Source organism: Rhinolophus hipposideros (assembly GCF_964194185.1).
Source record: "Rhinolophus hipposideros genome assembly, chromosome: 1".
Classification (NCBI taxonomy): domain Eukaryota; kingdom Metazoa; phylum Chordata; class Mammalia; order Chiroptera; family Rhinolophidae; genus Rhinolophus; species Rhinolophus hipposideros.
The window spans coordinates 78748710-78776601 of NC_138047.1; the positions used below are offsets into that span (position 1 = coordinate 78748710).

General features: G+C 36.1%; 1 protein-coding gene across 10 annotated transcripts in view; it reads left to right on the forward strand.

The window, feature by feature from the left end:
- Positions 1-27892, forward strand: part of NPNT (nephronectin) — a 77825-nt gene that overhangs the window by 3224 nt on the left and 46709 nt on the right. For 4 of the 10 annotated variants that reach the window (XM_081050625.1, XM_081050630.1, XM_081050629.1 and 1 more), the window contains exon 3: positions 15730-15780. The exons of 4 other annotated variants lie outside the window; for them this stretch is intronic. In XM_081050625.1, the coding sequence (XP_080906751.1) occupies positions 15730-15780 (51 nt within the window). Of the gene's footprint in view, positions 1-15606; positions 15781-27892 lie in introns of those variants that run through there. 2 more of the 10 variants (XM_081050632.1, XM_081050628.1) reach the window with 2 other exon arrangements.

Sequence of the window (27892 nt, forward strand, 5' to 3'; positions counted from 1 at the left end):
CATAGCCGTTTGTGTAAAGTGGCCTATTTGTGAAAAAAAAAAAAAAAAAGTTTTTCTGAAGTGAGGTTGTCCGACTGGATTTTAAATGGACCACCCAGTATAATCAACACTTTTGTAAAAACATCCTTTTTAAGTTCTATAAGTAATCATTTAATAAGTGTCAAATCAGAACACTGATTTTTTTTCATGATCATAAATGGGAAAAGTAGAGCTACATGACAAACATTTGAGAAATCTGTGCCCAGAATTTTATCTGGATCTCAAAAGTGTATCTCATTCCCCCTACCAAAAAAAAAAAAAAAAATCCACAAAAGTCAAGTAAATTTCAGGGGCATCTTTGGCAGTGCTAGGTTGGCAGGTCTGTGGAAGTGATGGGAACTAAGTTGGGTTCCATACATCCCAATGTTTCACTGCTAATGAGAAAGGAGCTTAGAGGTCTAGAGAAAGGGTAGTTACTAAGGCTGGAGCTGGAAGGGGTGGGGCCTGCCTTAGAGATGTGTCCGTAGTGTGAGGAGTTGAGTAAATTTAGGTTAGAAAATGTTAGGCGTTCCCTCAGCTATTTTAGTCTTTGAGAATTGCATGCCATGTCTGTCCTGAACTTTCTGAAGGAGAGAGAGTGACAGTGGCAGGTTGACTCTGTAATTGCACATGCAGGCTGAAGTCTCTTGTTAGGGATGGGAAGGCAATGGGGACTAATGTTTGTCTACCATATTTCCCTGAAAATAAGGCGTAGCTGGACCATCGGCTCTAATGCATCTTTTGGAGCAAAAATTAATATAAGACCTGGTATTATATTATATTATATTATATTATATTATATTATATTATACTATACTATACTATATTAAAGACCCGGTCTTATATTACAGTAAAATAATATCGGGTCTTATATTAATTTTTGCTTCAAAAGGCACATTAGAGCTGATGGTCTGGCTAGGTCTCATTTTTGGGAAAAGAGGGTACCTGCAAGCCACTAGGCCAGACTTTATGCACAGTTGGGCCATTGCATTCCATTATAAAGAAAGATAATGGTAACTCTAGTTTCCAGTAAACAAAAGAACTAGGCAAAGCTGATGTGCCCCCACTGATTAGTTTCTTTATCATTGTTTTTAGTGGCAGATGGTCAAAAAGAATGGTAGCTGGTGGACTATAGTGTTCTGCCAGTTTACCACAGTAAGAAGTAGTTGCACAGCGGGTTGTCACAGGTGTGGAATTTGAAATGCAATCAGGCTTTGATAATCAAAGGGTGAAGAGAGGACCCTTCTCTTGGCCCAACACATGCACCTTTCCAAAACAAAAAAAAAATGACTCCTTTCCTTGCAGGAATGGAGATACCGTGTTTCCCCGAAAATAAGACCGGGTCTTGTATTAATTTTGCTCCAAAAGACACATTAGGGCTTATGTTCAGGGGACATCATCCTGAAAAATCATGCTAGGCCTTATTTTCCCGTTAGATCTTATTTTTGGGGAAACAGGGTAGATTGCTCCTTATTTGCTGCCTTAATTTGCAGGACACCCCCAAAGCAAAAGTTGAAGTGCTTTGGAGTGTGCACAGTGCCCCAGCCCCACCCAGGACAAGGCTGCTCTGGCAGAATGCCCTGAGCCCAGTGGAGTGCAGCTCCCTTGAAGGCAGAGTGCCAGAGCAGTGGGCAGAGGCGGAGGCGTGCATGCACACTCTGCCAGACATGCGCAAAGAATTCTGGGGGGAAAACTCCTCTATCTCCTAGAGGTATTCCCCAGAAAGTGCCTCTTTACCATGTCATTGGATCTTCTCGAATATACACCAGCTTGTCGATTCTGAACTTGGATGAGTATAAAGGCCTTTCAAAGTTTCAGTGGCATTACAAAGTTTAAACATCGAAGCCATTTCCTCGCATTTCACTTTGTGCTCAGTAGCTTTCCCAGCAAACATAGGACGCTGTTGTACCATTTTCTGTAGCTTCATTTTGTTTCCAAAAGATTGAAAGGGGTCAAATGGAGTATTCGATGGTGTTCACCTTTTCCTTGCCGCTATTCCTGAAGAATCTGAGAAAGCTGCAACACAGCATGAGTTAATCATTGAAACAGCAATGTTATAAAAATGTGTAAGATGATCCTACACAAATCGCAGTTTATCTTAATTTAGATTTGGTGAAAGTTTGAGAGGCAGCATGATGGAGGGGAACGTGGACTTTGGAGCACGGCTGTCTGGGTTTAAATTCCACCTCTTATTAGCTGTGTGACCTGGAGCAAGTCACTCGGTCTCTGTGCTTTATTTTTCTCAGCTCTAAAATAGTACAATACCTCACAAGTATAATCATGTGAGGTTTAAATAAGTTATTATTTGTAAAGCACTTGAAACTATTCCTGGCATAGAGTAAATGCTACCTATGTGTTTGGTGAACTGAAAGAAATGTAAAGGATTACTGCTATTGAAAGTGTTATGGGATGGACTTACCGTGCTAGCAGATTCTTTGTTCTCTAGGCATGATATTTGTATTTTGTGTTTATACTGCCAAAATGGTTCCCAGGTTCTCTGTGTTGCAATAAAATCAAATGCCTTTAAATTACAAAGGGCCAGATGGATTTTTACCATTACTATCGTAGTTAGCGAAGTTGTAAGAATGAGTTCAAAGATGGATGTGTCCTTGTGTGTGTTTTATCTTTCCAGAATCTCAGATGGTCCAAATGTCTCTTGTCAGCTCAGAGCCCCTGTCTTTGTTTTGCTATAAACAGGTAGAGGAATGCGAGGGTAAGAGGTCAGCTAAAAGTGGGAAGAACTGCACCAAAGAAGCTTGTTAGAGACAAATGCAAAACTCCTGATTCATTTTTAAAAAAAGCTTTTGTGAAATTAAAACCTCTGTCACTATATTTATTCAAGAAAAATGCCTTCTTCTTTAACAGTTACATCTGGTAATGGGTTACCTATAAAAATTCCAAAGAGCTTCTGGGAAATTGAATGTGAAAAATGTTTTTGCCTTTCTGACCCTTAGACAAGCTCAGTGTTAGTTCCCTTGAGGAGACTTCTCCCTTCCTTATCAAAAGTGACCTGGTCCTTTTTTTTTCTAAATAATTCACTTTGGAATTTTCCTTCAAAGCTGCACAGCAAAACCAAAGGAAGCTATTCCCACTTATACCCAGAACTTCCTAGTGTATTCCTTAGAAGATATGTAAGCTGGAGAGACCCCACACTCACTATTCTGGGTATTGATCAGCTCTTGTGCCCTAGTGCAGAGACCCTGTGTTGAGTATCTGTTCCAGTTGGTTGAGTATATGTGAGATGTTTTGACTTGATATTCATGGGGTCCAATATATGTATTTATGCAAAACATGCTGTATTTTATTTTTCACTCACTACCCCCTTTACATGGACTTGTTTGGAGAAGCTCAGCCTTGGCTCCCGGCTCACTGTGTCTAGCCACAAAGCCACATTCAGCCACATCCTTGCCTCTGGGACTGAGGAAGGAAGGATCAAAAATGCTACCCAAACAGGCATAGGAGATGTCCTGCTGCTTCCTGCCTATGCACCCAACACTCCATCCCAATATTCCAGCCGCCTGGGAAAGCACAGCCTATTCCAGAAATAGGCAGGTTGTGTTTTCATAGTTCTTTTAGAGGTCATATCCTTGCCTTCTTTCTGTCCTTTGATTCTTTGTTTTGTATTCTTGACTCATAAACAGATCCCTGCATACTGAGACTTCAAAATTTGATTTTTTTAATTGTCTTGGGCTTTATCAATTATTGATGTGGCTCTTTATTGTAAAGTGAAATTTTCTTAATATGTTCATAACACACTGATACATATTTATACCACAGAGTACCTTCATCTCTCAGATTGTCACAAAGTACTTGTTTCTTGTTCTGTAATTAACCTTTCTATTGGTTAAGGTTCTATTCCATAACCTTTCTATCATATTAATGGCACGTTTCATTTTAATTATTGTTTTAACAATTTCTCTATTCCTACCAAGTGGAGATCTTTGTAATGAAAATTTCTCAGGGTTTGTATATTTTATTTTAAAAAGCTGTGTATGCCTTGGAACCAATTCTCAACTGAAAAAAAAAACAACCATTAGACAATTGGTGACACCTGAGTTCAACCCTAACTTTTATACCTGATTAGCTGTTTAACATTTCTCAGGGGCAGTTTTTTTATGTTACAACCAGATTTCTAAGATTCCATGATGTAGAAAAGAGTCTATAGGATCTAGCTATGGTGTTTCTATTTGGTTGTCTTTCTGTTTTTCTTGGAGATTTGGCTGTATATGTGGCTTTGACAATAGCATTTCTTTAAAAGCACTTTATAGAGGTGTGAAGAAAAATGCAAAATACAACTAGTTCCAGGTTTCAACAAAGCTATTCAGTTTCTGAGTTCTTTGGCTGTCAGTTAGCAGTTTGTGGTTTCTGAAGGAAATTATGTGAATTGGGTGGTTTTGCATAGTTTTTACTTAACAGCAGGCAAAATTCAGATGTTTTATGTTTCTCTGGAGATTTTGGAAAGATGTAAAACCTACACCTAAAGTTTCACTTTGCTTTATTGGCTCTATACCTCATTTCCCCCAACCCCTTCCTGAAGTTAGTAAAGACTAGAACTATGTAATTGCCATGTAAAATGAAATTTTGGATTCTTATCAGCATTGGATAAACTTCTGGTTAGCACAAAATAGGGACTGAAAAACAGTAATTCACTCTGAAGCAATTTTGGAATTGTCAAATAATTTTAGTTGGATAATATATATTACTGTCTAATTGTGGCCCCCTGGAAAGAATGATGAGCAAATTGTTGAATTAAATCTTTCTGTATTTCAAATGAAAAAGGTTATTAGTTTAAGCAGAGAATTTTGATTTAGTAAATGAAATGTTTAAATTTCGTGTTTTATTCCTTAATTGTATCTGGGTTCTGAAACTCAGTCTTGTAAATGGAACATGATTTATTATTTTTACTCCTTACACTGGCCATAGACTTCCTACCCCTCATCACAAAATTATATAGATTACACCTTTCTTTGGTTATTTAGATCTTGAACCTTTTCTTTCAAATAAGAAATGCTGGCATTGGCTTTGAAGGCCATACATAATGTTCCCTCTCAAAAAGGTTATTTCTATTGAATGACTTTCCATTTGTAGTCAACAACTATGGCACCTTCCATTGAACATAAATTCATATTTTATAGGTAAAGCTTTTTTATACTTGTACAATCAAATACACTCTAGGAGTAACTGGAAGTTTCAAGGTGGGTTGTACTGCCCAGAGCTATGCTGAAGACTGCCAGCAGGTCCTGGGACCAGCTTAATGGGGCTGAGCATGCTTCATGTTTATTAGCTTCCTCCTCTCATTGTGGAGTGAGAATGCAGAATCTTGGTGTTATGTTTTAGGTAGGAATAAAAGCAAGATGGTGGAAAAATCTTATAACTGTTTTTAGCCCTAAATCTGAATCTCCAAATCCTTAGGAAGTAAAGTTCTTGGGGTTTACTCCCTCAGTTTAATTTCAGTAATTCTTTTTCCCCCCAGTTTCATTGAAATAGAATTAATATACAGCACTGTGTAAGTTCAAAATGTACTGCATGATTTGACTTACATATATTGTGAAATGATTACCACAGTAAATTTAATTAACATGCATTATCTTATGTAGCAAATACAAAAGAAAAAAAGATTGTTTCCTGCGATGAGAGACCTTACAATCTACTGCCTTAACTTTCCTAAGTACCATACTGCAGTGTTAACTAGTCATCATAGTACATTAGTACATAGTACATAGTACAAGTACATCCCTAGTACTTATTTATCTTATAACTGGAAGTTTGTACCTTTTGACCGCCTTTCTCCAATTCCCTCTGCACCCTCTACTCCCCAACTTCTCCTGCCTCTGGTCAGGAAATGACGTTTTTGATTAAGTTTATTCAACCACCACTTTCTATGGAAGGTTATTTAAGAACACCATGTACTTTGGCTAACTTCAAGTGGTCTTGGAATGCAGATTCCAAATGAAAATCAGTGTTGAAGAAGTTTGACCTTTTTAAACAGGTAGTTTTTGAGTACGTGTAGTCTAGATAGTTAAGTTTCACAGAAATTAATTTGTTCCTTCATTCTTTTCCCCCATTAGAACTGATCTTCATATAATACTATTAAGATCTACTAATTTCCTAAGATCCCCTCATAACATTTAAGGATTAGAAGTTTTAGTACTTCTCAAGCTGGGACGTCAGGCCAATTAGAGGGAGCACTGTAAATCCAGCTGCTTGATCTGCCCTCAACCACCCATCACACACAGGGGATGCTTGAAAGTGCACACACACTTATACACTATTGTCTAGAATGCACTCTGGCCCCAGAAACAACACTGTATTTGCTACTGGGAACTTTCTGGTGAGCTTTGAAAAACATATGCATGTTTTTCCCCCCTTTCCCATTAGAGCAACAGCAATGGACAGCATTTCTATCTGGTGCTTTTTATCTGTAGAATTCACGTTATATGCATTTTTGAGTCAGTTGAGTCAACTGTGTGCTTTTAAAGTGATAATCCAATGATGGTGAGTGGTTCCATGCAGCACCCTTCAGTGAGTAATGGAACAGATTCATCACAGGGCTGGGCCTTCATCATGGGGGAGATGAAAGGGAAAGAGAGAGGGGATCTGATGGCCTAGTCCTCATCCTTTCATCCCCCCAACCATAAACAGATACTTTCGCCCCTTTCCCACCAATTTTGTGCAGGTTCAAATTTTTTCTTTTAAAATATTTATTTTGTAAGAGAAAGAAAATGCATTCATTTTCTCCTCAGAGCAATGACTATTGCCAATTTTTTGTGCACCTTTCAGAAATACTTTACATACTTATGGGCAAATTCTTATATATCTCCTCTCCAATGTTTTTTATACAAATGAAAGTATACTATTGTGTTTCCCCAAAAATAAGACCTAGCCAAACAATCAGCTCTAATGCGTCTTTTGGAGCAAAACTTAATATAAGACCCGGTATTATGTTTATTATATTATATTATATTATATTATATTATATTATATTTTGTATTATATTATACCAAATCTTATAGTAAAATAAGACCGGGTCTTATATTAATTTTTGCTCCAAAAGATGCATTAGAGCTAATTGTCTGGCTAGTTCTTATTTTCAGAGAAACACGCTATATATACACGCCATTCTCTGCCTTGCTTTTTCTTAACTATACATCTTGAAAGGCTTTCTTTATCACCAGTACATGAAGAGCCTGCTCACCTTTTTATGGATTCATAGTTTTCCATTGTGTGACTATACCATAATTTATTAACCCGTTTCTTATTGATGGACATTTATATTGATTCCAATCTTTTACTAATACAAACAGTTCTGACATAAGCAACTTTGAACATACGTTGAAAAAATACTGTTTTGCACATGTTTTAGTATTTCTGCAAGATCATGCTTTCTATGTGGTCAAGTGGCATATACATTTGTAATCTTGACCAACTGGCCAATGGTTTCTTACCTGGTAGTAAGTAGTAATGGGAAAGACTGGATTGCAGTGCTGACTTATGGCTCTGGCAAACCTATATCCAGAATCGGATCTGTTGCCTGATTCTAGGATGCTCTGGTCCCTACTCTTTCCCCAAAACCCCTCTGACAAGTCAGTGAAGGATTCTCTGTCCCCATTTGTTTCATCTGCTTCCTCTTGGACAGAGGCAACTGGCTGATATTGGGAGTATGGAGTGAGGTTTGTCCGTTTGCCGGGGTTTTCACCTGGCTTCATGCCTATCAGCTGTCCATTTTTTATGGATGTGAAGTCCTTTTTACTTTTAAGAAAGATTCACACATTCTTTTAGGAATCCTTTATTCATTGACCTTTTATTACCTTTGGTAAGTCAGCCATAATTTTTATAGTTATGTATATAGGGTGTGCTTTTTTACTAAACCTATGATGTATTGGAGAGGATTATGTAGAATTTTGATATCTGAATAAAGTTTTTTGGGACACCTGTTTTGATACAAAGATTTTCAGGAAATATTAAAACATTGTACTAAAATACTTTTAGAAAGTGACTTTAAAACTGTAGGGGCATACGTTTGCCATTAGTTATTCTGATCCTTGTCCCAATTCTATACTTAAATTGTCTTGTTTAAAAAATAGGAAATATGTGCATAAGTAAAAACATTTAAAAGATCTCAGATTGAGAAAGAGAAAATGCAGTAAAGGTAAGTCTTTTTAACTTCCCTACTTTCTTGACACCTAGGTCCAACCCCCAGGAACTGTTTCCTATTGATCTTTACAGAGATTTCTAAGTATTTCCAAAATTTTACTTGTTCTTCAAATAATAGCACAAAGTAAGAACTGTGATCTAGTTTATTTTTTCAGTGAATATTACATTTTGGAAGCTGAACCTTAACAGTTCATGTAAATCTGACTCATTCTTGGAAATGGCTGTACAGTATGGCATTCTATGGCTATACCATAATTAATTTAAAAATCCCCTACTTATGCACATTTACATGGTTTCATTATTTTTTTTGAAATATGCTGCAGTGAATATCTCTGCAGATTCACTATCACTGTTATATACATTTAGATGTAGGAGAGTTATAAGGATGTCCTGTTTTTATCTAAGTGCAGTGGTTGAACTTTCATTTTATTTTTATAAATTTTCTTATCTAAAATATGTAACTTAAAGAAGATTAAATCATGGATAATATTACAACATGGAAACCTGTTCAGTCACTTTTTATTTTGATTCCTTAGAAGAGACCCTATATAATTGATTTATTTGTTTGTTCTACCTTGTGTGGGGAATGCTGTGAAGTGTCTTCCAGGAATGCATGCAATAAAATAGGGAAATAGAATTAACAAGGGCTAGATGGAGGGGGGAAAAGGATAGAATAAGAGGTAAGACATTGGGAAGAGAGTAATTAAAATGCAAATATATAAGCCATTGGATCCTAAATATATTTTGTAATTTGGCTCTTAGCTTCTGATAAGCAAAGGAAAAAGGGAAATGTTATTGCTCATCAAATTCATGTTGTTTGTAGGGAGAAAACAAACCTGTTTTTTTTTTTTTTTTGGAGAAGTTATGGCTTTTCCCCATATACAATTCTGAAAGATGACTTTCATGTGGTCCTTCACAGAGTGGGAATGAATGATGGAGCCAAAGGGCCACATCAACACTTCTACCATGAAAACAGTGTTGGTTTTGTAAAGCTGTTTCATAGAAGATCCTCTGACCTATCTGAAGCCCTTACTCTAGAAGTGCAGTTCACAGAAAGCTATTCTGCTGGCAGTTTAAGAACTATTAACTATGTGCTTAGCTTTCTGACGCCTCAGCTTGATCTAACCCCGAATATCTTGCTGTGATGGGTGAACTGTTTAGGGCTTTATGGGCAATTCCAGGTTAGACAAGTCAGTTTCATGTTCGTATCTCTAACAATGTTCTGAAGTTTGCTGTATTATTAAAGGCCAATCCATATGTTTCTGCTCTTTTTATTAGCCCATATATTTTAAAGATCAGTTATCATCAGTTGGTTGATGGAGTTGGTATGTACAGGCATTATGAATGGAGTACAGATAAGGTGTCTCCTAGAATCTGGTATAAGGAGGTTCTGCAAAGAAATCAGTGGGAGAATTTTTTATATCAATTTTATATGAGTTATTTTTATGTTAATTAGATATCAGTATATAAGTTCATCACTGTTCTCTATATTCTTATTCATTTTCATGCAAATTATGGCTTGGGATATGAGGTGATGCACAAGCATTTCTTTTAGGCATCCTTTATCCTACTCATGCTGTTACATGGAATAAGGTCCAGTGAACCCAAAGACGAAATCTTGACCAGAGCTTATTCCCCAAGCTCCTGATTGTTACAGGTGTGCAAAGGAGCTAACGTGACCTTTAGTTGTTATCCTAGTTCACCTGGATCTCATGGAGGGCTGCTCTTATGAAGCCACTTAGGTCTGAATAGACTCAGAGCAGAGCTTGTGGTAAGTACCTCCTATGTCCCCACCTAGACCCAAACTTCACTCTTTTTTACTGGGTTGTGAGCAAAGGCTGATTTCCGTCCACTCTTGAAGCCCCTAAGAACACTGGAATCTGAAACCCTGATGCACTCATGCCCTAGGAGAATCTTTCTCTCAAAAAAAAAAAAAAAGAAAAGAAAAGAAAAGAAAAAGAAAGAAAGAAAGAAAGCTCCATGTGTGTCTTGAGAAGGCACCAATCCAGTAAGTGCCCCACCTCCTCGGGAGAAGCAGGACAAGGGGCTTTGAATGCTTCTCTTCAGAGATCAGCACTGACCAAGAATCTAGCCTCTCTCCCTATATCAACCCGGTGGGGAGCTGAGGCGTTTATACCGGTGGAGCCAACGTCTTCCACTTCTTCATGGGAACAAATAAATCATCAGTTTTCAAAGACAATAAAGTGTAGCCAAGATAATTTGGCTTGAAAAAATTTCCAAGTGATAGTAACCACTGACTGCAGCCATAGAAAACTACTGGTAGCGTCTGCCTAATGTGATTGACAGTGCATCCCTTGGAATCTGCCAGGGCAAATTAGTTGCAAAATCTATACCTAGTTGCTAAAAAGATGATGTGTTTCAAAGTATAGAGTTTAGTTAAGTAATATAAAATAAAAAGAAAATTTCCATTTTAAAGCTCTAAAGTATTTTTTAAGTTTTCCGATTTCATCATTTAGTTACTACTAGTACATAGTTAAAGAGAGAATTATAGTCATAATAGAATTCCTAATAAAATTCCTGATAAAGCCAGCAGAAAGGAATACATGTAAACCCAGATATGATAAAGTATTACTGTGTATTATTATGCGTGGTAAAATAGTGGCAGATATCTATGTGTTCGTTCCATATTCTTTCTTAGAACATCTCAAAACTTTTAGTTTAAACTTAATCTGGTGAAACACTGTTAAGTCAACTTGTCATTCTTAACTCTCATGGAAGGAAAAAGTTATGAATAATCAAAATGGTTTCTTAGCTTTAGAATTTAGTAGTTTGGGAGAATAAATGTTTTTTTCTAGTTATATTTAATTAGAAGCCCTCATTTCCTGCAATACATTAACTTACCATGTTTCCCTGAAAATGAGACCTAGCCGGACAATCAGCTCTAATGCATCTTTTGGAGCAAAAATTAATATAAGACCCTGTCTTATTTAACTATACTGTAAGAACAGGTCTTATATAGTATAATATAATATAACACCGAGTCATTACTTTTTGCTCCAAAGGACGCATTAGAGCTGATTGTCCGGCTAGGTCATATTTTCAGGGAAACACGGCAAGGAAGGCCTGGCCACAACCTGGATAGGAGCTAGATATCAGGGGAAAGCTGTTTTGAGACTAAGGATTTGTCATAGGTAATTTGCATGTGAATAATCTAGAGTCAGCTAAATTTTAAAACTGAACATTTCACTTTGTCACTGTCTCTTTAACCATTCTATACATTAATAGTATAAATTCTCCAGAATTGACATTGTGTTCCTATTATAACATCACTAGATCACAAAGGTTAGGGTTTTGTAGACATTGACTTATTCTGAAATTTTAGGAAATATGTGATCACAGTTTAAATTTATGCTAATGTACACAAAGGAAGAAACAATTGGGAATTTCTGTATTTAGGCTTACTTTGCCAAAAAACAATGTTGTTTTTCAAAAATCTTTAGTCTTGTTTTCATAGATCAGAGTTCTATGAAAGATCCCTAAATGGTCAAAGGTGTGTGTTGCTAAATTTACACAGACTAACTCCATGGATAGACATTCCAAATATAAGCTTCCTGCCACCCAAAGTATTTTTCTAAAGCCTGGTACCTCCTATTTTATTTCAGTGTTATGATTTTGTAGGTACTTGGTAATGATCTGCCAAATGTTTGCATGCCAACAAATAGCAAATAATAGAAAAACACAAATAGCAACTCATCCTTATTTGTATTTTTTAAATGTACATAGGTGTTTAGAGTTCATTTTATGTTATACGAGGTGTGATCAAACAATATGGTGAATATTTGAATGAAAAAAATTATTACAGTAAAAGACACATTGCCATTTATCCTCCTCAAATACTCCCCCTCATTTCAAGCACACTTATCCCATCATTCTTGCCACTTTCTGAAGCAGTTCTGGAAGTCCTTTCATGAGTTTCTTTAGTTGTGCTGTTATGGTTGCCTAGATGTCATGAATCGATTCAAAACGTTTACTCTTCATGGTCATTTTGCCTTTGAGGAACAGCCAGAAATCGTATAGTGCCAGATCCAGTGAATAATGTGGATGAGGACACACCGTAATGTTTTTATTTGACAGAAATTGCTGTACCAGAAACGATGTGTATCACGGAGTGTTGTCATGATAGGGGATGAAGTAAAGACACTCATGAAAGAAGACTTCCAGAACTGCTTCAGAAAGTGGCAAGAATGATGGGACCAGTGTGTTCGAAGTGAAGGGGAGCATCTTCAGGGAGATTAATGGCAATGTGTCTTTTACTGTAATAATATTTTTTATTTATTTAAACATTCAATGTATGTTTTGATCACACCTCATATATATTTACTGTGGTAATAGATTCTCCTGGATAAATTGTCCCTAGCTCACATGATTACATACATATTTCATGGTGTTTCCCATAGATAATGGTGATTTCAAGGTCCTTTGTCTCTTGAATTGAATTTAAAATCATTGATGAATTAAAAGATTTATTGTATCTTTGTATCTATGTATAGCCAAGAATTATGACATTCCCATGTATAGTTTCATTTTCTAAATAAGGCACAATTGTTTTTTGAAACAAATTTAATTTTTCAAGGAAACAATTAAATTAAGAAAAATTAATTTAATTTCTTCCCAATTAAATTAAGGAAGAAAACATGAAATTCTGAAGAAATAATTTGTAGATTTACTAAACGTTCTGTCCTCTGATCTCGTGTTAAAGTCTGATGGACTCTACAGCTTTAATACTTATAAAGTAGTGGATTGGAAGTTGGGATCAATCAAATTCCCACTAAGAATGCTATTTATGGGATCTGGCTGTTGGTGCTCCAAATGTATAAAGTTGAATAGCTGTCTATGAATAACATTTGCCAGGCTGATACCAACATTTTTTGACCATGAGAAATATAGCATGAAATTTAAGATTGGAGTATGAAGAACTTTTTCGAGTTACTACTTTTTCTACCTGAAGATTAGGTTTGAGGGGTTGAAGTACAGTGTCATGAGGACCTTTCACTTCCATTTATGTACCTGGCATTTATCACCTGGTAGGCGGTGCATGTGTCATGCTCTGCTCTATGCTTAAGAGGTTTTCTGACCCCTGTCTGGGTCATGTGGTAACTGTATGAGTCATCTTAGTCTGAAGCATTTTATTATTTCTTTTCAAAGGTTATGATTAGCCTAACATTTGGGCATTTTATATTATCTTTTACAGTAAATTAAACTATACACCAGATGATTGGGATACCATTGGATAATAAGTGGGCTCATTTCCTTAGGGTTTCTTATCCCTTCACTGTCCAAGGCCCTGGGTTGACTTCAAATCTATAAACCTGTGTTTAGCAGGCAAGATGGAGTCATCCCTGAATAGTTTGGTTTCTCTGGCTTATATTGGCTATAATTTCATAAAATCATCAGAGTGCTTATTATTTTTAACTATGCCCAATATCGCTGAGAACCCTCAGTAAAGTGCATAGTATCACCGAGAAGCTTCAGGTGAAGCAGCACTTCTTGGGCACATCCCAGAAGAGAGTTCAGGAGTTGTAAACTGTCACTGAGTGGGTTCGCCAGCAACGTTGTGAGTGTTTACTACTGTGGCTGTGTGACAGTGGCTGTAGACAAACAGATTATCAGGAGAAAATGGGATAGGTTTTTCTCTATTATGTGCTACAAAATTAATCCTATTTTAGTGCTTCTCACCGAGAGATTTATACCACTATATATATATATATATATATATATATATATATACACATACACACATATATCTATATATGTGTATATATAGATATATATGTGTATATATATGGAATTTATTTTTGGCAACTTTCACAAAAATAGTGGTGATGGTTGCTTATGAAAATTTCCTTGTATGTCAGTAGAGAATAGATCCCAGAAACTTCTCAGAAATACTCTATTCCAGGTTTAACATTGCTTTGATTTAAAATGCAGTTTTGTATAGTTTTAAAGTGCAAATTTTAAAATATGGGATATTGGCTAACATTTCAGGCTAGAAGTCTTATTAAAGGATCTATGTGTTAATATAACATTTACTAAATCTATGTATGTTAAGGCTGATTTATGTTAAGTAGGAGAAGTGTGACCCAACTTTAAGACATTATAAGATGAAAATAAACTATACAGAACTGTTTGGCTGCTTGGTACTAATATAACTAGTTAGAAAATAATGATGTTTGCTATTCTTTATTGAGTCATTTTACCTTTATTTAACATATTTTTCTTAATAGATTATTTAAAATTGGCAATTAAAGAGTATTAAAGAAACGGTATCCTTTTATATTTTCCCCTTCTCATACATAACCATTGTTTATGACAGTGGTTATGTATGAACATAAACAATGCTTTATTTCATAAACAACGGCTTTCCTTAACATGTGATCTAGTTTTCAGTTTATGCTTTGATTTATTTTCAGCTTTTTTCTTAGATTGTACCTGATATGTTTCATTATTTTAAGAAATGTATCAACATCAAGATATGGTGAGTTCTTTTAAAGTTAACAACAATAACATGAAAAAAATACAAATTTCTTATAAACCTGAGCAACATGAAAAGTAATCTCTAACAAGCAAATGTAAGGTGTGCCTTTGAATATACTGAACAATCATTCTCAATTGATAATTAAATTGCTACTTTATTTGAGTCAAACTGGATTTAGAAATTGGACTTAGAATTTTTTTCTTCTGATATTACCCAAAAGAAGGCTCTATTCACCTAATTTTAAGTTAAATAAATAAATAAACAAATTGGAACTTGAAGTGAATATTTTAAGCTTTAGTGAGGGAAGATATTAATCCAAAAGAGAAATAATAAAATCATCTCTTCCCTTACCTCTAGGATTTCTTGGCTGGTCAAATTCTGACCATTATTAATAGTGTTTCAAGTTTCTTCCATTTACTTTCATTAGACTGGGTTATTCATGTATCTTCAAGTGAAATGGCTGAGTTTTCACAGTATTTCTTGTTGCTATTGACAACCAGAGCAGCCACGCAAGAACAAAATGCTGTGGAAGAAAAAAAAAAAAAAACCTTAATATTTCCTCCCCAAAGTTGGAGAGAAAAAGGAACACACAGTGTATAAGAAACAGGTAAGTCAAGATATATCAATTTGAAAACTACAAGCCCTGGTTACTAATTGATCAAAAGTTTTAATTTTTTTCAGATATTTTGTCCAACATGCATTTAAATAAAAGGATACTGTCTCTTGGAACCAAAAATTAATATTCTGAAAATGAAAAATTGGATTGGAAGGTACAGTGTCACAAAAGGTCTGAAATATTTTAATTTAGAATTTGGACTGAAAGAATAGCACAACTTCAATTATTGGGTAATATTTTTGTTACAAAATGTTTTTAATGACAAAATGGTGACTGAAATATTACTATTTTAAACATGTCCTAGATTTTTTTGTTGTTTCAGAAAAGCACTGAAAGTTGAATATGTGTAAGTCTCCGGGAATGTTACAAGTTGATAAATACCCAAGTCCAGCCTCCTTACAGAGAAAAGATCTGGAATTTCTTTTTTTGGACATTTGTTTTGCAGCTTTCTACGTCTTAAGGCAGAGAATAGCCAGGATAAGGTGCCAGCTCAAAGGTTAGATGAACATATTTCTTGAAATAATTTTGGCTAATATATGTCTCAAAAGGCATAACTTCAAACTAGTAACTTCACAGAATTAATCAATACAACTTAACATTAGTTGTGGTTTTTTGAGTTCCTTTTTTTGGGAGAAAACTATATTCCTTAGAGATGTATTAATTCTGTTCATAATTATGCTAAGTTAATTTTATTTCAGTTCTTACATTAAACTTTTCCCTTTCAGTTTATAATTCCTTTCTCTTGTTTTATGAATCTAATAAATTGACTTCCATTCTAACCTAAAGGACAGTTTATATTTTTAATACTTAAAGAAGCAAAAAAAAAAAAAAAAAAAAAAGTCCATCAAATGAAATTACTAACACCAGCCTATCATTAACCTGAGGGGATTGTATCTCATATTCATTAATTCTCCATGGAAAAATTCAGGTAAGAAATATTTTTTATTGTATAAAATATATAAGATGTTTTATAATAGCACCTATGAGTATTCATGCTATTCTTTTGATACATAAAGGGTTCCTTGTTTAAAGTATTTTTGGAAGTCAATAATGTCACTTAAGAAATCACCCTAATGACACTCCAGTGGAAAATTTTGGTGAAATATGTGAAATTCTGTTTAATGAAATTGGTGCCAAGAAGACCACATATTTTAAACTGATAGGTAAAAGATACTATCATATGTCATAGAAAATGTCTTGAAGAGAGGATTTTGATAATAACATTTGGGAACAACATTGATAGTTCTAGAAATAAAAGGGAATTTCTTCAGGGATACTTAAAAAAAAATCAAAGTGTATGTATCTTAAAATTACTACCGGTTACAGAATTAACTAGAAGAGTTGTGGCTGAGTTAGGGAGGCAATGCTATAGAAACAATAGAATGTGGACTTTGTCACCAGCAGATTTGGGTTTAGGAAGTGTTCCTGTCACTTACCAACTATGAGATACTAGATATTTTATTTAACTTGTCTGAGCCACAATTTCCTACTCTTTAAGCCTACTTTGCAAGATTGTTGCTGGCCTTGAGTGCCTCGTGCAGAACAGTTCTTGATAAATGTTTGTTAATAAGAGTGTGTGGTCAATATGTGAACTCTGAACAGTGTTCTACTAGGATCCATCTTAGTATTCACAGTATAGCATTCTCTGCCCATCATTTGGAAATAATCAATTGGAAGTAGGAAATTTCTCAAATTATTCATTTCTGAAATAAAAACTTTTATTGGATAGCTGTCTGTGCTTCTGAACCATTCCTTTCCCACTCCTCTAATAATATTTATTTGCAGACCTCAGAGAGGAGTATGGTTTTGGTACTCCTTATCAAAGGAAAAGGAAGCGAAGGAACTAGAATTGTAGAATTACATTTAGAGTATGGTGTATTTATTTGACAAATAAATGAAAGCTTACTAAACACAAGGAGTTAAGTTAGGTGCTGGGAGAAATACAAAGATTTGTAAAACATGGACTCTTGCTTGAGAGGAACTGATGTGGTAAGAGGGTTGTCTCATTCCTTCCAGCATTCTAAAATTATAAAGAGGTAGTAGGGATAAAGAGATGGTTCAGAGGAAGAATCACTTCCAACTGGAGAGGATAAAGGAAGATTTCGTGCACTCAGTGGTGTTCATGTGATTCATTCACTCAGTAGATATGTATTGAGGGCTATTACCTGATTGATCCGGGGCCAACCACTGCAGACATCATACTAATAAGATGAAGCTATAGGCATTCATGTCATTTACTGTCAGCACTGAAGGCCTACAGATGATAACAGTAGCCGATGAGAGGTACGTTTTGATACAGGTGTGTTTTGAGATAGGATATCACAAGAGCATATCTCAGGGGGTGTATCCCAGATAAGAAGTGATGGACCAGTGGCCCAGCTAAATTGTGAGGGATGAGTAATTAGAATGAAGGGCACTCTGGCTAGATAGGAAAAATGCATTAAAACATTAGAAGCCAGAGTGAGGAGCACATTCCAGAAAATGTAAGAACATTAATCCAGCATTGGGGTATGTGTGTGGAGGGCATCTGATAAGAGATGCTATGGGAGAAGTAGGGATGGGCTGACTCATCCAAGGCTTTTGATGTCACCTTAAATAGACTCACCTTTATCCTGAAGTTGTAGAGGAACATTGTAAAGATTTTAAGCAGGGAAATTACATAATCAAATTTATATTGTATAGTATATAAGCTGGTGCTAATGGGTCAGATCTAGCATAGAGGTGAATTTAGTTTCATTCACAGAGTGTTTTAACTTTTTTTTCAAATAGTTGCCAGTGCAGATATCAGACTATTTAAAAAATCAGTAGCTCTGCATTACTGCAAGGAGTCGGTGGGCTGGAGTCACATAGCAGCTGCCCCAGTGGAAGGGAGCATGTACTCCAGTTTACCATGTGACTTGCTTCTTCCGGACAAATGCCTGGGATCTCTAGGCGTTTGAAGTTCTGGGCTCCATTTCTGAATGGTTTCCTGATTGATAATTTAGAGAAGAGCCACTTGAGGCTCAGGATTAGAGGCTGTTCCAGTAGACCTGATGAGAAATTAGGTTTTATCTTGATTAGTAGTGGTGGGAACAGAGAGAAGGATCAGGGTTGAAAGATACTGAAGAGAAAGGATGGAGAGACGTGCATCAGCATAGCGGTGGGTGTGTGGACTTCATAGACAGAGATCTGGCTGCTACCACAAACTGTGTTTTTGATAAACTTACCCAACCTTTTTGAACAATAGCTCCTCCTCCTCCTCCTCCTCCTCCTCCTCCTCCTCCTCCTCCTCCTCCTCCTCCTCCTCTTCCTACTTCTTTTTCTTCTCTGGTAAAATATAAGTAAGAGGTCTACCTCATAGGGTTTTTTTATGAGGATCAAATGAGAAAATACTTACAAAGCACTTAGCTCAGTAACTGGCTCGTATTAGTTCACATTCAATAAAATGGTGGCTGGTGGGGGTGGTGATGGTTCTGAGGGTGAGGAGGATGGAATCAAGGATGTTGCCCAAGTTTCTGGGGTGTTCCTTGGTGAGCTAGAGAACCTAGGAGAAAGTGCAGACGCTGATGACTTCAGTGTTGGATGTGACCTGTTTGAAGTACTGTGAGACGGTGAAATGGGGAGGTGTGATATATGATTGGTTTCCAAGGTCTGGAGCTGAGGGGTGAGATCTGCGTGGGACACAGGCTGTGATTTGATGATCTGTCCATCACTGTCCTACTCAGACTTTCCTTCCCCTCCATCAACTTCAGTCAGCCTTGATAGCCAATCACATCGAAGGTCGACTTTAAACGAAGTCAAAGAATGTCGGGGATTCAAATACTGGGTTACATTTTGTCTGGAATGTTATCTAATAGTTTTAGGTTATTGAACAAAATTTTTTCCAGTTTACCATTTTGGTCTCCAGTTGAAAGAAATGAATAATTCAACATTTGTTTATATCAGAGCTGAAAAGCATCACCCTTTACAAATATTATCTTTTTTTCCCATCTTTTGTTGGCTTTTTTGGTTTTATATCCCCAACACTCCTAATTCTAAGTAAATATTCAATTAAACGTGACTAATTGTCAGGAATCAATGACCACAATTTTTTTTAAGTTTGTATTCTTTCTGAACTGAACTACTGAAAATCAGCCCTGACCCAAGTCCTAGCCCAAACTCCACCTTCTCCTCTCTCTGTTCCTAACTTTAGCAGTAGGACGTCTCCTCTACTTTCTCTACATTGAGTTGTAACACTTGAGTGGAACTTGTCTCATACTGCTCTACAGTGTGGTGATATGTGGATCTGTAGCATTTGTTATGTGAGACTGATAGTTCCATGCAGCTGGAGACTGTATCTTACACACATCTCTGTATCCAGTGCTGTGGCTTCCTCAGTGCTGAGTTGAGTTCAGTTCAGTACACTTGAAGCTGGAAGAACCAGGTACTTTATAAAAAGGATAAAAGATACACGAGATGTAATCTTAATAAGAAGATTGTGGTTTTCAGGAAAGACAATTTATTTCATTTGTCTATCTTATGGCTTTATTACAGGTCATAGATCTTAACTCTTGATTGAGGTTCTAAAAAAAATCAATTTATATGCTTGAAAATACATAAAATGTAATCTGTGTCATCTACTGCTTGTAATCCATTGATTGTTCACTATTATGGATAGAATCCTGATTCTCTGAATACAACACTCTTCAGTTTGACAACTGCCTTATCTTTGAAGGACTATTTTTTTTTGCTACGTGGACCCAATCACAGTGGACTGTCATTGCATTTCCACTGCGTCTACCGCTTCATGCCTCTCTCAGCTCATTCACCATCCATGTGGTGAATTCCTATTCATCCCTTAACATTCAGCTCACATTTTCTCTTGTAAGCCTTTCCTGACATTTTTCTTCCTCACCCCTCTCTTCAGAGAAATTCCTTCTTCTGTATTGTTTTTAACACCTTATACACCTGTCATATCTGTCTTTATCAGGAGATTGTATGCCATGCCAGAGCAGGTACTGTGTACTTAAAAAGCTCAAAGTCTAGTGGGGGAGCTAGAGAAGAAAAATAGCTATGATAACACAGCATAATGTATGTATGCATGAATGTAAACATATGTAAATAATTTATGGTAGGAGTATGCTCAGAAGCTTATGAAAGCACTGAGGAGGGCTCCAAACTCGGCGTGTAGGACTAACACAAATCTTGGAGATGGTAATGTTTGAGCTGAGTATTGAAGCCTGAATAGGCGTTAGTCTGGCAGACAAGGGGAAGAAGTGACTATCAAGGGGAGGTATTAGAGAGTGTGTTATTTCCTGAGAACTTCAATTTGTTGGAGTATTTGTAGGTGTGATTGGAGATGAGACTGGAATCAAATCATGAAATGCGGTGTTGAATGCCATACTGAGATGGATATAGTACGATGGGCTAAGTAAAGATGACGAGGCGTCAATGAATGTAAGGAGGAGAATGGCATGGTGAGATCATGGGTGAAGGAGGGCCCACTAATAGCAGTTTAGTCTTGGATTGGAGTCCATAGCACTGGAGACAAGATCGTTATGCCATCACTTATTTAGCCAAATATTGATGGATATTTAGGTTGTTTCCAAATTTCTATTTAAGGTTTTTCATCAGATGAATTTGGAACAATTAACAAATTAATGTTTTCTTTAAAAAAAAAAAAAGCACAGTATGCCAAGCTGACAAATACTTCACATATAAGTCACAAAATGATTCCATTTTTTAAATAGTTATTATATGGCTCAGCTCATTACATATCAGTGACTCTTTTAAACATAGAGATTTTGATTGCTGAAAGAAGTAATGATGGCTACATTAAAATTATCTAGACCAGGGGTGTCCAAACTGCGGCCGCGGGCCAACTGCGGCCCGCAATCCATTTTTAATTGGCCTGCAGCAAATTCCAAAAATATATTTAGTTTACTTAAATAAACCAGGTGAGGCAATACGTACTTCATCTCGAGTGAGTGGCCTGCCTGTTTGTGTATTTTACTGCATATGGCCCTTGGTAAAAAACGTTGAAAAAAGTTTGGACACCCCTGGTCTACACTTTTGTGATTATTGCACAGTAAACGCCCAACATTAAAGCATCATCTCCTCAGGTAAAACAGATATGATCATTTTTAACTAAAAGGAATACTTTAATGTGTTTCATTATATCCTAATGAGTTTTTACACTGTGAAATCAGGTGTCTCGTAAATTTTCTTTTTTTGAGAGAAAAATTTATAGCATTACTTTTTTTCCAAAACCCTGTCTAACTCTCTTAAATCTATGTCATTGATTACTTCCTTTTCTGTATCCTTTATATATATCTGTTATTAAGACATCTGTGCCTACTTCTATCTCTCCTTACTGAACTATCTATTTGAGGATGAGGTATCTTATTGGTATCTTGTTATCTTGATCTTTGTATCCCCAGTTCTTGAGGTAGTACATTAGACGCTGGAATTTTTCCTCTAAGTCACCCTTGTAATCCTCATTATAGCTGGCATGTCATTGAGCTCTGACTATGAGATAGGTGCTGTTTTAAGTACTTTATTTGGAAGTTTTCATTTAATCCTTCCAATAAACCTGTGGGTAATTTCTATATACATTAGGTAGGTTTACTATTTTTTTTAGAAAAGAAATATCAGTGCTTGCAACTTCCTCTGGTTCAATTTAGGACCTCCATTTTAAAGCAGAGAGAAGCTGAGTAACCTGCATAGGTCATGCATTTCCTAATGGTAGAGTTGGGACCCCAGCAGTCTAAGTCCAGCATCTGTACTCTTAACCCCTTCTCTAGAGTGCACTGATAAGTGAACAACAGCTCACAAATAAGAATATTTGTCAAGGTATTCATATTATCCTATTTGTGTTTATAAATTTTCCTCATTTTTGCATTCGGAAATTTCCAAATCCACAGAAGAGTTGCAAGTATAGGATCAATAATAGCCATATACTCTTCGTCTGCAGTTGTTAACATCTGACACATCTGTGTTCATTTTTCTCTCTCTATTTCATTGAGCCATTTGAAAGTAACATGCGGACATAATGGCACTGTATGCCTAAATACATCAGTATGCGTCTTGTGAGAACAAAGACATTTACTTACAAACATCAATATTATCACACTTAACAAATATAACATTGATATACTAATATTATGTAATAAACAGTTCACATTTAGATTTCCCCAGTTATCCTAATAATGAGTTTTACGATTTTTTCTTTTTGATCCAGATCCAATCAAGTATTTCATATTACATTTACTTGACATTCCTCTTTGGTCTCCTTTAGTTTAGAACAGTTCTACCACTTTTTTTTTCTTCTTGACAGTGACATTTTTGAAGAGTCCCTAGTAGAATGTTTCACACTCTAAATTTGTCTGTGGTTTCCTCATTAGATTCAGGCTAAACCTTTTTTGCAAGAATATTACAAGGTGATCGTATGTTATTACATTCCCATTGCACATAATGTCTGTTACATTATCGGTGATATTAATTTGATCACTTGATTAAAGGTCTTTCCACCAAATTTGTACACTGAAAGTCACCTTCTTTTTTAATTAGTAAATAATCTGTGAGGTGATTGAAACTGTTTGAATATCCTGTTCCGTAGCCAACTTCCAACCACTGAAAATTTTAACATCTATGGATAATTTTTTGGTCAAATTATTTCAGTAGTGGTTGTAAAATTGTGTTTTTCAAATTTTATTATTCCTTCTGCATGTTCACCGGCATTCTTTTGTAAGAGGAGGTTGGTCCTCTTCTTTTTGGAATCACTTTAGACCCATGGATTCTCTTATGATTCAGTTGTTATCAGTTACCATCCTTATTCTTCTTGGCTCTCAAATTATCCCAAATTTGGCCAGTGGAACACCTCCAAGCCAATTCCTATGTACTTTATACATGTTTTCATTATTATTTGAATTAATCCTTGCTTTTTATCATAGCAGAATATCCCAGACCTTGCCCTGAGTCCATTTATTGTGGAATAGTATTTAGAAACTAAGATCTAGGTGTTAGGTGTGCTCATTGCTTGCTACTGTTTACCTACTTAAACAAACAAACAACCTACTTCACATTTCAAATTAATAGTAACATTTTCTTCTGTGTTTTTTTTTTTTAATTGGGGAACAGTGTATACTTCCAGGACATTTTTCCAAGTCAAGTTGTTGTCCTTTCGATCTTAGTTGTGGAGGGCACAGCTCAGCTCCAGGTCCAGTTGCAGTTGCTAGCTACAGGGGGCACAGCCCATCATCCCTTGCGGAAGTTGAGGAGTTGAACTGGCAACCTTGTGATTGAGAGCCCACTGGCCCATGTGGGAATCGAACTGGCAGCCTTCGGAGTTAGGAGCATAGAGCTCTAACCGCCTGAGCCACCGGGCCGGCCCCCTCTTCTGTGTTTTTAAAGTCTCATTTGGCATTAATCTAGATTCCACTCATATCACAATGGAAACAAACAAAAAAAAATTCCAAGTCAACTGAAAATGACAACACTCTTCAGAAGAAGACTTTTCAGTGGGAAGGAATAGTGCTTATTTATGATAAATAAAAATTGGCTTGAGATACAGAGATGTAGATACAGGCACTTAATTTCTTTGGACTACTTCAGGAAATAAAGGGTAAATAGTGAGAGATGAAATAGGAAATGTGTCTGAATTGGATGTTCCCAAAAACAAAAATGAAATAAGTTGTCAGACAGCTCTTGGGATACAACATTATTTAGACCAAAAACCCTTATTTATTTTAACTCTGTGCTCTAAATTATCAATCAATTGGTTGACTTAATATTTGAATATAGTTCAAAAATAGTTTAAATTCTATATAAAAATGATGTTGGATAAACTGTGAGAGAGAAAAAAAAGCATAGATGTAGCAATACCTCAGAAGAGATAACAAATTCTATACTACAGTAATGGTTCAGAATCTGGGATCAGTACAAAACAAGCAAGGCATTTATGTTAAAATATTCTGGCAAGGTTACTTTAATTTTCTTAAAATTATACATTACATTCTGAACTGCAACTTTTCCTTCCTGGAAATGTAACTTAAATATCTTTATGCCGCTAATTACTGTTGATATTCTCTACCCCTCATCCTTTCCTGCTAAGTGTTTTACTATAATCTCACCCTCCTCCCTTCTAATGCACTGAAAATGCTGGGCTTTCAGGCCTTTTCCTGAACACTAGAATTGCTAGTGGATTGACCATGGAACTTGGATAAGAAATTTTTACTGAAATCAGGCAAGTCACTTCACCTGTGTTTTCACTTGTCTGATAGTAAAATGAGCATAATGTCAGTCTATATCCTGCCTTATATGGATATCATGAGGATAAATTTAATCAGTTGTATAAAATGGTTTTGTATTCATGAGAACATTTAATGGATAATATTTTATAGTGATAACAGTCAGAGACACTTTTATTTCAGTTTTTACTGCAGCAGGAATTTAGATTTGAGAATACAATAATCAACACTAGAATACTAGAAGAGTTGTTTTCCTCTTGAAATCTTGGAATCTGTAGGATACTTTTCCTCTGGATTTTGTTGTACCTATGATATGGAATGGCTGAAGGCCCTTTTGCAGTGGAGAGTTATAAATTTCTGCCTCCATTCCTTCCAGGTTCCTTCCAGGTTCAATTAATACAGCAATGAGTTGTTTCTTGATTCTTTTTAGCAACTTTCTGTCTTCCAATTGCTGCCAATTGCTCTTTGAAAAAGATATTTCTCACTGTATACTCCTGTTTGCCTCAGACAAGTTTGTCCATATCTGAGTTCTCTAAAACTTGCTAGATACAATGAGAGCTCTCTGAAATCTCCCAGTTTTGTATTCATTCATTTTTCTGCCCTTCCCTTGCATATGTCTGTGTCACCTTTGTTTCTAAATTACATACCGTGCTTCTCTGAAAATAATACCTGGCTGTACAATCAGCTCTTATAGTAAAATAAGACCAGGTCTTATATTAATTTTTGCTCCAAAAGACACACTATTTATAGTAAAATAAGACCAGGTCTTACATAACATAACATAATATATAAGACCCAGTCTTATATTAAGTTTTGCTCCAAAAGACACATTAGAGCTGATTGTACGGCTAGGTATTATTTTCAGGGAAATAGGGTATCCTGGAAGATAGTCCTCTTTGTTTTGCTTTTAGTTGTGCCATGTCTGAATGTCAACATGGTGTAGATTGCAAAAATTACAAGTGATTCTTAGGATTCTAAAGACAATCTTATTTACATTAAGACAGTTCTTCTCCAGTTATTAACAACTGGAGTTGAGTCGGTTTTTCCCTTGTGACTTTCCAGAGCCACCATCTGCTTGGGCATCTCAAAATGCCTTATTTATTCAAATATTGGTACTTGACTCCCAGTGTGATTAGTTTACATAGAAATATTATATAGAACTTTGCTGGGGGAGTTCAATTTTCCCCTAACATTTTATAATTCACTATCAGCTTCAGAATACCTTGTCCAACTCTCAGAACCCAAGTTACATCCATTAGGATGAATTTTTAAGAATAAAATTTTATTAGATTGTAAACAGAAGAGGCTTGGATGTGTGACATTAAAGAGCTATGTTTGCTTTGCCAGTTGAAACTTGTTTCTTTTTCTAGTTGAAGTAATGACTTCGGGGTTATTTTAAGGGCACTTTGGAGATTATGCTGCAGGAATGTGAGGGAGTAAATTTTGAGTGTGATTTACCTGTTTGGGTTTAATTCTGGCATCCAATTTTGGGGTAAAAAATCTGTCATTCATTCACAGACTATCTGTGATCCTCTCCTGACTTTTGTGTACTGAGCTGCTAACCCATATGTGGATGTCAGAGGACAGTGGACTATCAAAAATGGCCTAAAATTCTTGTCCCTGATCCACAGGAAGGTCAGAGCAGCGATGCTGCTTTTTCTGATGAACCTGTACCAACCACAGATGCATTATTTCCTCTCAATCAAGTGTCTCGCCTGTTTTTGATGTTTTTAGACCATTCTAAACTGGACCACTAATCCTTTCTATCTATCTAACTTTATCTATCTATCTATCTATCTATCTATCTATCTATCTATCTATCTATCTATCTATTTTTTATTTTTCCTGACCTGCTATCTACAGCAGGTTGTAAAGGTTGATGTGTGTTGACTACTGAGAGCTCCTATTACAATGGAGTAGGCTATCAAAAGGTGAACCAGTTTACGTAGAAGTTGGGAATCATTTTTTCTCTCATCTCAAGATGTATTTTCTAATCTAATTCTTTAGATATAGAAATGAAGTTCTTTAGACACTTCTATAGTTACATGGTATTGTAGGTAAAAACAAAATTTCACAAATTGTATTTCTTTACTAGGATCTGCTTATAACATTTCTATGCTAAGGATGTATCCAAAGAAGACATTTGCTGGTTTGATAATGAACACACATTAAGTCTAGATTCCATAGCTTTGTGCTCAAGCGTAGTCAGTTAGGAATTGTATTTGGCTGCAAGCAACAGTGACACAAAGAATAGTGCCCTAAATTGCTGGGATGACAATGTAGCATTAATATTATGACTTCTTGCTCTGCCCTCTTTATCATTCTCAAGATTATGATCCCAAAGTGGCCTCTGTAGTTCTTCATGACTTCTGTATTCCTCAAGAAGACAGAAGAAGCATAATCGTTAGGATCTTTCTAAGTAGCATTGCAAATGTCCCACCCAATAACTTCTGCTCACATACAATTGTCCAGAATTTAGTTGCTTGGCTACTCATATCTACCACGGAGGATAAAGAACTGGTAGTTTCCATTGCTGATTCATTCCCCACTCAAAAAACAAAAACAAAAAACCATTCTGTATTAAAGAGGAAGGGAAAAACAGTTACTGGTAAGCACCCAGCAGTACCTGCCATTTATGACCTGCCCTAGCCTGTCTTTTGATCTCATTTGTTATAAGCCCTTCGCCCGGCAGCTCCACTAGAACACTTGGCACTCACAGAAAACCTCTTTTCATTGTTCTTCCCCCGTACTTTGCTCATATTCTCTAAGGCTTTGTCTCCCATCTCAATGTCTCTGCTTCTTACCTGTAAGGCGCTGCTCAGATCACATTTCCTACAGGAGGCCTTTCTAGAACTTGCAGTCAGTAATCATCTGCCCCACCCAGCCACACACACCTTTCTTCTTTCATCTCATCTCTCTATCATAGCCCTTTAAGTCAATATAGTTTCACAGTTTTTGTATCTTCTGAAACTCTCACTCCCCCCAAGCACTTGCCTCGTATAATACATTGTATATAACAAATGCTCAATACATGTTTATTGAATTCAATTGCAGACTTAACAGCCAGCAAGGAAATAGGAGAAAGTACTTTTGTGTAACATTTTTCAGAGTTTTCTTTTGGTAAGAGAAAAACATTAGTTATAAGAGCATTCTGAGTATCCTATCCCATTTAATAACTGTTGGCTAGTATGGAGGTCGTGGGTTAGTTACTTCAGTGAGTAGTCAGTCTAGAAGTGCAAACAGCAGTTTGACAATACTAACTCTCTAAACATGGAGGAAACATTAACAGCCTTGATCTCATGGAATGTGTGCATTTGATGTGCCCAAGATGAGGACACTCCACTGAGAACAAACAACGAGAAAGGGAGGGGGACAATAAAAACGTTTGTTCTTGTAAAGCAC